The sequence below is a fragment of the Canis lupus genome, chromosome 11, assembly GCF_011100685.1.
Source record: "Canis lupus familiaris isolate Mischka breed German Shepherd chromosome 11, alternate assembly UU_Cfam_GSD_1.0, whole genome shotgun sequence".
Taxonomy (NCBI): domain Eukaryota; kingdom Metazoa; phylum Chordata; class Mammalia; order Carnivora; family Canidae; genus Canis; species Canis lupus.
This window is the reverse complement of record NC_049232.1, coordinates 38664967-38680544: the sequence shown is the minus strand read 5'-3', so window position 1 is coordinate 38680544 and position 15578 is coordinate 38664967. Positions and strand designations below refer to the sequence as shown.

Here is a 15578-nt window from a genome sequence, read left to right as displayed (position 1 = left end):
ATAAGGGCTAACCAGTCCTACTTCCCAAAGTGTGACTTTCTCTTCCTAAGAAGACTGGAAGAGCCCGCAGGAAGCCTAGGCCATGACCCTGGGTCTAGCCAGTCCAGGTAAGTGCTTCCTTTTATTTCCTCTCCTCCTGACAATGAGCAGGGATGGAAGAGGACCATAACATTAATAGGGTTAACTTTTACTAAGCACAAAGCTTTATATGCATCATTTATCTAAATCCTCTCAAAAACCATATGAGTGGACATTATTATCTCCAATATTCAGATACACAAAGTGAGGCTCAGACAGGTTAAATAACTAGCCCAAGGTTAGAGAGCCAGTAAGTAGCAGAGTCGGGATGAGAACCTAAATTTGCCTTTGAGTCTCTCTTTCTCTCTCTCTCTCTCTTTTTTGAGAGAGAGAGTGCACACTTGAAAGGCAGAGGGAGAGGGAGAGAGACAATTTTAAGCAGACTTCACATCTGGTGCAGATCTCCACATGGGGCTCAGTCTCATGACCCTGAGATCATGACCTGGGCCGAAATCAAGAGTCAGATGCTTAACCAACTGAGCCACCCAAGTGCCTCTATGAGTCCAACTCCTGAGCACACACGGCAGGGTTCCAAAGGTCTGTGATACTTAAAGGGACTCAGAGCACCTCACTTGAGCAGTCTCCTTTCCTTAGTGCCTAAAAACAAGGGGCCCTGCCTCAAATCTGCAGGCCTGAAAGAATTTTTTCTGAATTCTCTGTGTCCCATGTGCTCAGAGGCCACAAACTCCAGAAACATGGCAGGTCCATGATAATACGCACAAGTCCCTTCCTCAGCATTCCACTCAGGACAACTATCACCGACAGAATTCGTAGAAGGACACCTTTTACCGTATGCCCCTGGAAGGAAGTCTCCATCTAGAGCCACTTACTTCGGTGCACTTTCCTACATGGTTAGTTCTGTTATGATTTTTCTTACATAACACCACACCTCAAATCAACATTCCATGGAAAAACTGGCACTTACATGTTCATGCACATGTGTACACACACACACACACACACACACTTATTTTACATGCTTTTAATCCTTTATCCTATTGAAAGATAATTGTTCTTAAAATTAAAAAAAATAATCATACCTATTTCTCTTCTGGGACATTTGGGGTGAGGCACCAGAAGGCAATTTTATTGCCAAATATAAAACCTGTGGTGAAGTAGGTTACCTCATTCTCGCGATGCCCTTAGTAAACACCACCTGAGTGAACTTTATATCTATAAAGCTCTAGATAAAGCGCAAGAATTCTAAGAACCCAGGTTGAAAGAGGTGGCCTCTTAATCTTCAGAGGCAGCTTTTCCCTCTGTGGAAGCAAGCGTCCTTGTGAGGTGTTTCAACCCCCAGAAGCCCCATCCTGTTGAATACATAGAACATACACATATGCACACAACGATACCAAGAAGGCAATGGGATCAGCAAGCCCAGTGCAAGTGGTTAAATGCAAGAAAGGACAGGGTCTTGAATCTGCTTTTTACACCAAGATTTTCACTTCAGGCCTGGCAATTCTGTTCTTGGTTAAATCTGCATATGAGGCAATACTTTTAGGGGAACTTCTTTATGGAAGACACACATGCCTATGAAGCTGGGAGAGTTGTACACAATTCACAGTAGTGGTAGAGGGGCTGAGAACAAGTCAAAGCTAGGTGTAAATGACTTAATTTAGGCTAGTGTTAGAGTAGGAATTATTTAGAAAAGTTAAGTGAGTTGGGGGTATATCTTAACTTATGAGGTAAGTAAGGAATGGTGGATGCTGATGTAATCATCCCCCCAAATGCAAGCAGCAGGGGAAATCAAGTTCTCTTGCTGGGAAGCTGTTAATGTCCTGGAGCCAGGAAACTGACAGTAAAGAGGCAGGATTTCCCTGGCCTTCTTTTCTTAATAAATCATGTTCCTTATTGTCCAGTAACTTGGAAGGGAATAATGAAAGAGGCTTTGCCCATCCTGAGTAGAGACTAGAAACATCTGGGAGGAGGAGGTGCCGGGAGGTCGGAAAGGTGGGTGTGGATAAAGGTAGAACAACACAGTCTTCTGACAGGAATTCTGGGCCAGACAAAGCTTGGTTTTGTTCCACGAGGAACCTGTTTACAATTCCATGCTTCTGATTGTCGTGTAATGGCTGGCTGCTTACTTCATGTCCATGTAGCCTAGTTAAAAGCTGGTTGCACATTATGGGATAAATGGTTACAAAAATACAGTTCTGAAATGCTAGGAGGATTATTTTGTTCTGTTTTCATCTTCTGTTTGTGTAAATTTGGGGTACCTCCTCTTCTTCCTTATGCTTCTTTTATGATCTCCTTCCAAGGAGCATACATACGTACCTCTGTCCAGTCAGAGAGGAGCCACTCGCTGGGACAGTCATCTTTCTTGCAGGCTTGCTGGGAGGCCAGTTTAGAGGCTGAACAGAAGGTCTCAGGAAGCTCCAGGAAGCTGCCATCAGCCATGCGCTGTTTGCAAAGAACCTCCCGCTTCTGGATGCCCCCTCCACAGGTCCTGGAACACTGGGGAAGGAATAAAAAGTCCATCTAAACGTAGGACAGTGGTATGTTTGTCTGCCAGTACTCATCTTAGCCTTGGGTGAGAAAAGAGTGGGGAAAAAAAAAAACAACAGAAGAAGAAGAAGAAAACTAAGAATCAACCCAAAGGATTTTGCTTCCTTTCTTTGAAATGAAGTTTGTCACAAGATCTACACCCTCCAATCTTAATTTCAAGTATTTAACTAGAGCATCCAGGAATTTCAAGGGCCTTTAAATCATAGAAAGTTGTTCCTAAAGTATATTTGCAGCCACCCAAGACAACTGGTTTAAAAGGTTAGTATAATAGGGTGTTAAACATATTTACGACCCAGTGAAAGTAATCTGTTCAGCCTCCAGAAGGAATAGGAGAGAGCGCCTGCCATCAGTGTAAATCTGCAGGAATTAATCTGCACAGAAGGCAAGACTTTCTCTCCAAGTGTAAACATCCATTCTGCCTCACTACTGGAGGAAGCACATTAGAGGTAAGACCTGGTTTCCTGAAGAACTCCCCTGGAACACTTTTCTTGTAGGACTGTTGATTTCTCAGGGCAGTGGGAACTAGAGTCACTGGAATTGGGATGCAGGAAAATAGTCTTATTTCAGTGGTTTTCAGTGGGATTCCAGTCAAACACACTATTTACATGTAACTGAATAGTTACAATCCAGTCGCATGAGGGGCAAGGGAGGCGATTTCAGGCATAGACTGTTGGCTGTTGTCCCAGTAGTCCCCTCCCTTGCAGTAGCAAAGGAACCCCCAATTTCTAGTTGGGCACATGACTTTCCAGCATACAGACTATATTTGTCAATCTGCTCTGAAGGTGCACCTGGCCTTGTGCCTGAGAGCTGGCCAGTGGGATATACATGGAAGGTGGTGTGCCGTTTCAGGGAAATGACCACAAAATGAGTGTGTGACACCCCACCCCCACCCTGTCCCTTTCTCCTCCTTGCTGGCTGGAATGTGAACATGAAGTCTAAAATTTAAGCCTCCCGTCTTGGACAGTGATAGGCAAACAAATGGAAGTAGCCTATCTTCCCGACTGTGAAGCTACCACATGGACCCTGGATAATCTGGGCTTATACAAGTGAGAAATACTTTTCTCTCTTATTTAAGTCATTGGGTTTTCTGTTATTTTTAGTCGGATCTAAACTTTAGTCATTTTTATTTTTTTTTTATTTTATTTTTTTTGTCTTTTACTTTAGTCATTTTTAGATCAGCAATTGATGACTACTCTGTGCTGGGGATACTTTACTGTCAACATTCTAGAGAGTATTCTGCTTTCTTCCAGAATGGTCCTCTTCTTTCCACCTGCTGCCCTTGGGCTCACTGGGAGGTTAGTGCTGGGTATACAAACCTGAACGTTTTTGCTGAAGGAGTAGCTCCTGCTCTAGCAGTGGTCTCTCAGAGGTGTCTGTGCTCAGTGGGCTTACTTGGACTGCAAGAGGGATTTGTGCTCATGGTCAAGGTTAGGATGGTGATGTAGTGTCCTTGAGTGTGGTCAGAATGCTGCTGTGATCCAACTGTCACTTTCTTTTTGTGTTCCCACCCTGGATGCACTTTAAAATCACTTGGGAGCTTTTAAAATTACTGAAGCCTAGATGAATCCCATCTCAGATCCATTAAATCAGAAATTCTGGGAGGTAGATTTTAGCCCCACTTTACAAATAAAGAAGCTGAAGCTGGAAAGAAGTGATTCAATTAAGGCCACTCAGGGGCAGAAACTGGTTGACTTCCATTCTATGCAACATTCACCTACCTCCTATGGAGCACCTGCTCTGGAGCTAGGGTGGCCCATCCAACTGGAGAGGGAGTCCAAGCACAGCTTCTCTTTCCTGTGGCTATAGGAGCTCCTCTCCCTTTGCAGTGGGAGAGTATTCTGCTGCTGCCTCCTGCTGAGAGCCCCAGGCCCCCTAAGCACCAGCCTGCCAGAACCTGGTCTCAGCCTCTCCTCCACTGGAGGGGTGGTGCTTTGCAATGCAAATTTGCAATTCTAATCCTCAGCCTCCACTCTGTGACTATCTCTGATGGCGTATGTCCATGTTTCAGGTTGGGGACCAACATTCTCAAATAGTTCATCTGGGCACTGTGGTGGCCCTGAAAATGTGTTCTTCCTAGACCTTTTGACTTCGGAGCCAACAGGCTACATTTGAACACAGCTTCTAGGCTATGCCATGAAGCTGAGTGTGTAGGTAGACTGAAGAAGGTGGTCTTCAGCCAGTTGTGACTCATCACAGATCCAAAAAGTTCCTTCCAAGGACTGGTCTAGCTTGCTGTTTAGCCTTATTTGAGGAAAAATCTACAGCCTCAGAGCTAATGCTTCAAGCTGTGAGTGGGCCAGGCCTTTGGCTTCTCTGGCTCATTGTGATGACTCCCTGGCCTTTTCATTTATTGCAGAAGCAAAACTTAATTTTAGCTCTCATTTAGTAGCACTTCAATAAGGTCTCAAAGATTTTATTTCTGCAATGAGTTTTGTACCCACACTGTCTAGCACAGTGCCTTCTGCGAATGTAAATCCTCAATATTTGTAGGAATTGAAGTTGGTGGTTAGGGGAAATTTAAATTGGTGGCTAAGAGTTTCCATATACTTAAAATATGCCTTCTTGTTATACGGACAGCTAAAGGTTTCAATTTGGTTTTATAGTCTTTTGCATGACTTCTTAGGTTTAGCCTTCTTGTCTTTTTATTGAATCCTCACTTCCAACCATCCAGTTATTCTATCATCAGATTAGTTATAACCTTTACTGTTCAGCCTTTCTTCAGGACTCTTTTATAATTATACAACTAACCATGTGCATTACTGATTCCTAAAATCTGCCAAACTTGGGGACTGTGTTTTCCACAATTCTTTCCATTCTATGAATTATTAAAATTCTTCCATGAACTTAATGTAATTTTGTTGAAATTGTACTGTCTAGAAAAAAAAACAAAGCTTGTCCTGGTGAGTCAAAAATTTAAATCTTAGGCTCTGACTTCTCCCCTTTGCTTACTCAGTATGTCCACTTAAATGCAAACAGGTATCTTGACCTAAATATGTCCAAAATGGAACCTGTGATCTTGCCTTCTGTCCTTGCCCCAAATCTTCTCTCCTCTCAGCCTTCCCCCTTTATTTGATGGCTCCATATTCAGGACAGAAATGTCTGAATTCAGTAGGAAACGTCTTGAGTGTTTCCTTTTTCTTGCCATCTCTTCCCTAACACTCAATCTGTGAGCAAATACTTTCAGATATCCCTCCAAAATAAATAAGCTTTACCTCTGCAACAAATAATAAATTATGATATCATCATCTTTGCTTAGACTACCACAAAGCCTCCTAACCAGTCTCTAGTTTTCTCAGTTAGGTCCTAGCAGGATATGGATGGTGTACTCAACTTGAAGACAGCTGCTCTCCTTCTGACAGCCTGCTGAAAATGCCATTGGTTCAACACAACTAGAAGCCAGAAAGTGGAGTCTCTACAGGTCAGCCTCCTGAGACACAGATGGAGAAGGTAAGGTGAATCTACAAGAGCCGTGGAAGATATTTAGCATATCTAAAGTCTACTCTCCACACAGAAGCAAGAATGATGTTTTCAAATCAGATCATATAATTCCCATGGCTTTTCCTTGTGATTAGAATAAAATCCAAACTCTTTTAACCCTGACCTCCAAAGCCTTAAATGTTCTGGTTCCTGCCCTGAAGGAACTTTTGAGACAGCCTGTCTCAAATTTTAACTTCATTTATTCATTTGACAAAAATTTCTTTAGTACCAAGCATGGTTCTAGATTCTTGGTTCTAGCACTGAACAAGAGGAACCTGACACACCTCTGCAATTTCATCTCATACAATTCTCCCTTTTCCCTGCATAAACCAGCCACACTGGTTTTGTGTGTGTATGTGTTGTTCCTCCAACATGCCAAGCTTGTTTTTCCCACAGGACCTTTGCACTTGTTCTTCTCTCCACCCAGCCCCACTCTCCTCTTACTCTTCACATGGCTGAGTGTTTCTAATTATTCAGGTTTAATTTCATTCTTACCTGCATGGAGATTGTATCCTCAACCACCTCGCTAGAATGGCCAAACAGTCTCTAGTCTATTAACCTCTTTTTGTTTATTATTTTTAAATAGCTCTTTTAAATAGCTTTCATCCCTTTGAAAATTATCATCCATTATCCTATTAACTCCATACAGGAAGGAATTTTGGTTCTTGTTGCTCATATTAGTGTTTTAGAATTGCATTCAAAACTTTCCCTCAGGGAAAAATTATGGAAAAGAAGAGAAACCATGAGAGACTCCTTAACTCTGGGAGACAAACAAAAGGTTGCAGAAGGGGAAGTCGGTGGGGGGAATGGGGTAATTGGGTGATGGGCACTGAGGAGGGCACGTGATGAGATGAGCACTGGGTGTTATACTCTATGTGGGCAAATTGAATTTAAATAAAATTTAAAAAAAATTAAAAAAAACCCAAAACCAAAAAACAAAGCCCCAAACTTGCCCCACTGTGATAGTTACATCTCAAATAAGAGACCTTAGGATTGGTTGTCTCCATCTCTAGTTTTCTTCCATACTCTCTCCATTAAAAAAAATATTATTTTTAAAAAATATTTTATTTATTCATGAGACAGAGAGAGAGAGAGAGAGAGAGAGAGAGAGAGGCAGAGGCACAGGCAGAGGGAGAAGCAGGCTCCAAGCAAGAAGCCCGACATGGGACTCCATCCCGGGTCTCCAGGATCATGCCCTGGGCCAAGGCAGGCACTAAACTGCTGAGCCACCCAGGCTGCCCCCATTTTTTTTTTAATTAATGATTTTTTCCTAATAAAAAATGTAATTGTGTATAAGTTAAACAGTAGAGTGACATTTTATAACTGATGCTGGAGGAATGAGACATTTAGGTATGGTGTCTACACTGTAGTGAAAATGCAGTGTATTTTTCTTTGAGAGAAGTAATAGCTGATTCATAAAATCATTATCGCCTAAACCTCAACATTACATCAAACCACTTTTCTTCTACTCCTTTGATTATAATTCACAAATTCCCCATGAGTCCTATTGAGTCTGTGAGGCATAAAAGAACATGCTCTTGAAGTTTCTGTCATCTGGTGACTGACATTTTAGGCACTTCACTAGTGATGTTGGATATTTAGGACTACAGATCTCTTCAATGCTTGATGGCTAAAGTCTTCTTTCCCTAAATATCTAAGAAGGCACATGGGCTTCCATTCAATTTGAATAAATGCTTCCCAAACAGACAGATAGGTGCAACAGAAGAGCTCTCTGATCCAAGCCACTCAGGTAGAGCCTTTTGGTCAATGTGACAATAAGGAGAAATGCAGGTGATTTTTCTCTCTCTTTCAAACTGAGGAAATCTATGGTGAAAACAATTGGTCTTATTTTAAGGGTGGAGATGTAATAAAATTGTGCTCATGAAACATAACCTAGCTGGGTCATCATTTTGCAGATAGCATTGTGATTTAAGGGACAGACCCTCAGGTGATTCCCATCAGTGCTGTGCACAAGTCTGTGACAATATGGTGACAAAGCAGCTACAAGAAAATATAAAGAAAATCAGCTTGTTGTTTGAGAATTTGATCTACACAGAAAACTTTTAGGAAATTCTCAACACCCTGGAGGTTATAAGGCTCAGACTCCTGAGAATGCCCTTGAGAGCCCTTACATTTGGCAGCTCAGCTCAGTCATGTTCTTTGCTGGCCTGCCATGGGGACAATTTGCCCTTCCCTGGGCACATAGATGCCCATTCTGCTCAGGCCTGTGACCACATTGTTCATTCTGTGAGCAATGCCCTTTGCTTCTTTGCCTATCCAGAAACTTTTAAGATACCTTTGAAGGCCCAGTTCAAAGGCTCAAAGAATGAGTCACCTCCTACTCTGCCTTAACCTGGAAGGATACTAAGCGTCTCCTATAAGGGCTAGTTGTTTATGTGCCTGCCAGCTCCTCCCTGCCCCCCCCCACTTCCCGCCTCCCTGCATGCACACAGGATTATGCATCTTTTGAGGAAAGGGAATGCACATCATCCTTCTATTCCCTAGTGCCTAGTGTAGCATCTGGCAAAGAGCATGCACTTCATAAACGTTTGTTGAATTGATGATTAGATGAACAAAAGATCCAAAAATCCAGATGTTTAAAAGACGTGACACAAACAGCCCGCTGATGGGCTGAACATATACCTTTTATCGAACTGTTTTATCATTAACCAGAAGCTGCTTCTAAGTAAGTCAGCAATGGGGGTTTTAGCCAGATGCTGCGTATACTCTGCTGGGTGCTGTGACCTTCCACGTATGGTAGACAACTATCTAGCTAAGTTAATGTTGTCAGGGATTTTGCTCTTAAACAATAGTCCATCTTGGCTCAAAAAATTTCCTTGGTGTGTTTACATTGCCGAAAAGGTGTTCTTAGAAAAATTTAAAAACCATAGATAAAATTTCAAATTATTAAAGTTTCTGAAGTCTGTGACAACTTTGTAAACATGTTGGGATTACCTGATGAGGCTGATAGTTCTGAAGTGAGAAGCAGAATGCAAAGAAAATTTTAAAAATAGAACAGCAAAATAAATTTAATAAAACTAAATGAAAAATGTTTGCTTTTATGAATCATTTAAAATAATATTATGGTATGAAGAGGTAGATCTCTAGTAAGGGGTATTATTTTTAAATATGTGCCATAAATAAAGTACAGAACAAAAAATAGTACTTATGTTGCTTATCTTTGCTGCCATATGTGTTTCACAATTTATGGCCATAGGTTCATTAGTTTTATAAAAAAGTAAAAAATTTACAATGAGGGGAGAACTTATAAGTTATGTTTCTTTTTTTTTTTAATGGTTCATTTATTCTTTTGAGGGGGGGAGGGGCAAGAGAGAGGGAGAGAGAATCCTAAGCTGACTCTGTGCTGAGTATGGATTCCCACCTGAGGCTTGATCTCAAGACTCTGAGATCATGACCTAAACCAAAACCAAGAGTTGGATGATTACTCAACTGAGCCACTCAGGTGGCCCTAAAAGTTATGTTTCTATACAAAATTACAGTGGCCTAAATGTCTTGTATTTTTAAAGATTTTCCCATGATCAGCACACTAATAAATTCTGCCTATATTGACACCTTTGACTTCATGTAGCTCCATTTACGGAGAGGTGAGTTCATTTCCGTGGTCCCTTTAGTCATGTTATTAAGCCCTAACACAAAGTAACATTTATGTTCTTTCTAAGGTCAGCTTCCTAGTTTCAACATAATGTACTCTGCCTGTAGTTTCTAACTCATTACATTCCTTTCTTCATCCACTCATTCATTCTTTCACCAAACACTTACTGAGTACTTCCTGAGTGCCAGGCACCATATTAGGTGCTGGGAGTGTAGGATAACCAAAAACTGGTTACACTAAGCTTCATGTATTTGCAGTCCAGTGAGGGAGAAAAAATTATTATTGAATGTGATCAGTTTTACAAAAGAGGGAATACAGAGGAGAGGTAACTAAAGTCTTCATGGAAAATTGGGGAAGGCTCTACAGAGGGGACACATGAGGGGCTTGCCAGGGAGATAAGGAGTGCTGGCAGAGTCACATTGTGCGTGCACAGACCCTTCATGGTATAAAGGAACATGGCATCTTTGAGGAGACCTGAAAAGGTAGAGCACAGAGTTCATGGGGAAGCTACAGTCAGGAAACCAGACTGAGAAGCCAGGTGAGGGGAACATAGTGAAGGGCCTTGGGTATATTTGGACAAAATCTCAAGACCATAGGGTGTCATTAAAGATTTTACAGTAGAGGGTAACATGATCCAATTTGTAGAAAATGATTCAGGCTATGAAGGCTGATGGGTTCTAAAGAGTACAGCCTTGTGAGATATTAATTGGTATACCAAGGAGAAAAGGTTTCCTGGTCCAGTGAGTCCAAATAACACTCCATACCATCTATTTGGGGGCCCTCAGCATTCATAAATATTTTAAAGGTTCAACAGAGGGCCTGTAGTAAAGAACCACTGATACCAAGTTGGGACACAAAGGATGAGAAATAAGATAATGCAGGGACACCAAGTAAAAGGCTCTTTGCAATGGTTTGGTTTGCCGTGGACTAGAGAACATGCTAGAAGGTGGTGTGACCTAGGAAGGAAGACTGGGTCTGCTGGCAAGGGTGGTGGGTAGCTGTGTTTTGAATTCTGTATCAGATCTTTGTAATTTGAGGTAATTTTGTGATATGTGAGACTGAGAAGATCAAAAGGCAGTTCGAGTCAGTGCTTGGTATACAACAGAGGTCACACTGAGCCCCAGTCAATTAGGGCTCAGAGAAACAAAGAACATGAGGACTGGAATCTCACTCAAAATGATTCAATGAGAACAAAATTTTTACCTTGACCATTTTATGGATTAGAATTACCTTGTTCATCTAATATCAACTGAGCTTCCTCACCCTGAAAGTATAGTGTATCTTCTGGGCTTAATTTTCCTGTTACTCCATGAAACATACGGCTGCACACTCACTAAAATCCAGGGCAATTATTACAAAGAGCGTTCTGCTAATAAGTAAAAATGAAAACACTGCACATGTGAAATTTTACTTCTAATCTCTGTTTTGCTTACATTTATTGTTGGTTCTAAAGGTAGGATCAAGTGTCCATTTCCTTACAAAACACACTACTAAAAATGAGATAAACATCCTAGTAGTTTTTTTTTTTCCTCCTTGGATACAACATGTTAAATAAGCATGGTTTCTAAATTATGAGGATTTATATTTTAGTCACTGGAATGTAACAAAACTGATGACTCAATTGATTGTTTCTGCCAATCTTCAGCCCTCGAATCCAGACCAAAGTCATTCTTTTCTGTGTGTGTGTTTAAATCTAAAAAATGAAAAAAATGAATTGTCAAGCATTTGTAGTTGTCATTAAAATTCCTCTTTTTTCTTCATATTACCAGCAGGGACTGGTAATATACCTTTCTATACAGCTAAACTATAGGCATTTTGTATTGTATCCCTGATTTAGAAAAAAAATTATAAGGAAATGGCCACATAATCAGTATTAAGCAAAGGAGAAAACAGGGACCATGGTGATTGTTTCTCTGCACAGATGTGTGCAATATGTGTGTACAGTTGGGTGGACACAATTCTGATCATAAAACATGCGTAATACAGAGAAATATAAATTATGCTTCAGAGTGGACTCCCTAATTCATTTCAGTTAACCCTTTGAACATCTATCTCTTTTCTTCTTGTTTCTCTTTTCATTTATTTTCTAGAATGAAAATTAATAGAGACTGATGCATACGAAGCTTACAGATAGTGGTGAGTATAGTAGTAGTAGAAGGCAGATTTTAATCTCAAGGATCTTATGCCAATAAAGACTAATGCTTAGTCCACAATCTATGTCCAGACTGTAGTAGGCTGAGCAATGATATCTGTATCAGAATCTCTGGAAACTGTGATATGTTTTCTTACACAGTAAAAGCAATTTAGCAGACGTCATTAAGCATGTAGAGATGGGGGAGATTACCTAGATTATCCAGGTAGGCTCAGTGTTGTCACAATGTTCCTTCTAAGAGGAAAGAAGGAGGATCAGAGTCAGAGAGAATCAGGGGTTGGAGTGAAGTGCTTTGATGATGGAAGATGGGGCCATGAGCCAAGGAAGCAAGCAGCCTCTAGAAGCTGGAAGAAGCAAGGTAACAGATTCTCCCCTAGAGCCTCCAGAAGGAACTTGGGCCTGCCAACCCCTTGATTTTAGCCAAGTAAAACTGATTTCAGACTTCTGACCTCCAAAGCTATAAGATAGTAAATTCTTGTTGTATTAAGCCACTAAAATGTGTGGTAATTTGTTATAGGAGCAACAGGAAACATGCACAGATTAACTGCCCTGGATAAGGCAACAAAGAATGACTTTTATGTAAACTCCTGACTTTAGGGCTGGTGTCAGATTTCCTCACAATTTAATACTTTCAAGCAACTGGTAAAAAAGTCTTAGGGAAGCTGAATTGCAGAGTGGAAAAGAGAATGGGTTTTGAAACTTATAGGCCCCCTTTGCTTTTTATTGGCTATGTGACCTGGGGCAAGGACAACCTCTCTGAGTGTCTTTGCAGGGTTGCTGTAGAGATTAAAAGAGAAAAATGTGGGAAAGAGCTCTGCTATCTGACAATGGAATTCCTGTTAACTTCACGGTGCTCTAAGACCCTCATCTGTGGAATGGGGAGAGCGGTAGGAATCGTCACATAGGATAGTAGGAATGGTCTCATAGAGGATTAAATGAGTTAAATATGTAAAGTACCTAGAACTGTGTTTGAAACATAGTAAGTACTGCTCTTATTAAAATGAGGCGGTCTTGAAATGGGGCAGGTTCTCAATAAATAGACTGGCAGACTTGTCATGCAACTTGCCAGCACCATGTGCTATGCTTTACATACCTGCTCTGATGTTATGGGGTCTCACTGAGACTTGGTCTCCATCTCATTGACCTTATGGTTTAATTCAGAAGTCATGAGAAAGTGCCTGCCTAGGTAGGGTAGTATGTGACTGTACACTGAGCAGCACTGACCATGGATACCATGTGGCTTCAGTGTAGGAGGACAGTGGAGGAGTCCTGGTAAAAGAGGTGCGACTCCCACCCAATTTGACAGAGGGGAAGGGACCTGCCTGTGGGCAGGGAGAAGCACAGGCAGACAGGACTGTACATGCAGGGGTGAGAGAGCAGGGTGGAAGATGGGCAAGAGCAGATGTACAGGGGAACGAAGGCCTGACTAAGCCATTTGGCTTTACTATATGGCAACAGAATGTCACTGAAAAAATTCCAGCAGAATACTGTCATGATCAGTGGCTCAGATTGACTTATGGCATATATAACAATCGTTCTCAGTCATGGTGCTGTAACACACCAGAGGGATATGATCCCTGGTGAGGTGTATATAAAGTAATACATAGCCCATACCAAAGATGATGATGATGATGATGAGTGTGTTTAATAAATCTGAGAAGATCAGGATACCTATGCACTAACTATATGCTTCAAAATTCAAGTAAACACAAACGAACAAGGTACTAAAGCTAAATTGATAAAGATAAATGAGTCGTTCACACAAGATCAGAGATAAAAACCAAGGGATGCAGTGTAAAGTGGTAGCTGAAATAAAGAAGGCCCTCTAAGCCAAAGCTAGAATTAGATTTTTGTTTTGTTTCTACTTATTTCTAATATAAAATTTTAACATATATACCTGGACTGCATGCTAGTCCTCTCCAAACCTGAAGAATGTGTAAATATTGGCTACTTGTCATTTGTCAGGCAAATGCTCTTGCAAAAGACAGAAGAAGTTGCATTTATATCTGGCAATTCATGTCATTTGTGCTTTTTATTTTTTTTCCAGGAAGAAAAGAGGTCAGTGGTCACCCAGGATTCTAAGAGCAAGGAGGAGGAGTTTCTCCTCTCAAAATCCAATGTTCACCAGGTCGTGATGCCTTCCTTTGAATGAAGCATTTGAGACTGTATTTGTTTTTCTTTCATATGAAGGAAGACTATTAGGTGGGTGTTGAAGGATGAGAGACCTCAGAACTATCCTCTAGTAGCTTCAAATAGAAAAAAGCAGATGGGTGCACAGCAGGTTCCTTTGTCCCAACAAGGACTACCCAGGAACCAGAGGGCTAATCAGGCAAATGGACGGTCAACAGCTGGTATCTTTTACTAAGTGGGGTCCTAAGACAATAGCCAATTAGCTTGGAGCCCCCCCAAGTTACTCTTGACTTATTTCACCATATGGCATAAACAATGACTTTCTTTCCTTTAACAAGGGGTTGCCATTAGCTGATTTTATCTAACAAAGCTTAATTAAAGAAGGAGTATTCTAGGAAATCATATAAAAAGAATAGTCTGTGGTTGCTTCTAGGTTTAGAAGGATTCCTAAAAATGACCAAGGATTCTTAAAACAGACCCTGCACATCACTTGCCTAACAAGTTCTCTCTAGAGGATAGAATCACTGGTGGCTCTCACTTTCTATGTTTTTTATTTCTTGTTATGTTTGAATATATTTCATAATTACGATGTATTAGGTATAAAGAAGATACTTCTAAAAGGTCTTAATAAAGTATAGTTAGTAGCTCATTGGATGAACTTCAAAAAGCTGTTTGCTGTTAGTTTCCTGACCTGAAAAATGGACTTAAATCTGACTCAACCTCAAAGGCCTCTCCCTGATGGAAAGAAGTAGAAGTTTCCAAAATAAATTTATATCTTAACAGGCCTAGGAGATGGAAAATGGAAGAATAATTGACTTTTTGGAAATCCACTGTATTAAATAGGGACACTGGGCATGGGGGTGCTGGTGGTAGCAATAGACCAAAAAAGGTCATGTAAATGGATATGCTCAAAAAACTGAAGAAAAAAAAAGTCATAGGTCACTGCTATTATTTAGCAACATGTATGGCTATTAAAAAGACGTTGGGGGCACCTGAGTGTCTCAGTTGCTTGAGCATCTGACTCTTGGTTTCGGCTCAGGTCATGATCTCACAGTTGTGAGATGGAGCACTGCATCGGGCTCTATGTTCAGTGCATAGAGTCTGCTTCAGATTCTCTCTCTCCCTCTCCCTCCTTGCCCTAGTTCCTCCCTCTGCTCTCAGGTGCTTTCCTTTTCTCTAAAATGAATGAATGAATGAATGAATGAATGAATGAATGAATAAGTAAACAAATAAAATCTTAAAAAAATAAAAAAGAAGTTGGTGTTTCATTGAGTTTCACTGCTAGGTCAACATTAGAACCCATAACCATAAAACAAACATATAAGATATAAAGTCAGAATTTTCAGGGGATGTGGATAGTATTCTTGATCTAATTATGCATTTTTTCATTCAATAAACATGTAACCCAGAACTTACTATGTACCTAATAGAGATATGAGTTAATAATACAGTGACTTACTATAGCAGTGGAGGTTGATTTGGGTTGATTCTTCGTCTTGCCTTAGGGTTGGCATTAGTTAGTTAGTGGTGCAGTTTGAGGTCATGGGTTCATTCTGGTTAAAACTAACAGTGTAAGTATACTAGGACCAGGAGACCTTGGGTCTTGACCGGGCTTTATGATCT

At 40.8% G+C, this 15578-nt stretch overlaps 1 protein-coding gene and 1 long non-coding RNA gene across 2 annotated transcripts in view; one reads left to right on the top strand and one right to left on the bottom strand.

Annotated features, from left to right (window-relative positions):
• ADAMTSL1 (ADAMTS like 1) overlaps positions 1 to 15578 on the bottom strand; it is a 380207-nt gene that overhangs the window by 132027 nt on the left and 232602 nt on the right. Inside the window, 1 exon segment of the mRNA XM_038552482.1 lies at positions 2353 to 2532. Coding sequence (XP_038408410.1) covers positions 2353 to 2532 — 180 coding nt within the window.
• Positions 5706 to 14021, top strand: LOC119873916. The gene is made up of 3 exons (XR_005366804.1): positions 5706 to 6030; positions 11764 to 11809; positions 13873 to 14021. It is a non-coding gene; the product is annotated as an uncharacterized LOC119873916 (long non-coding RNA).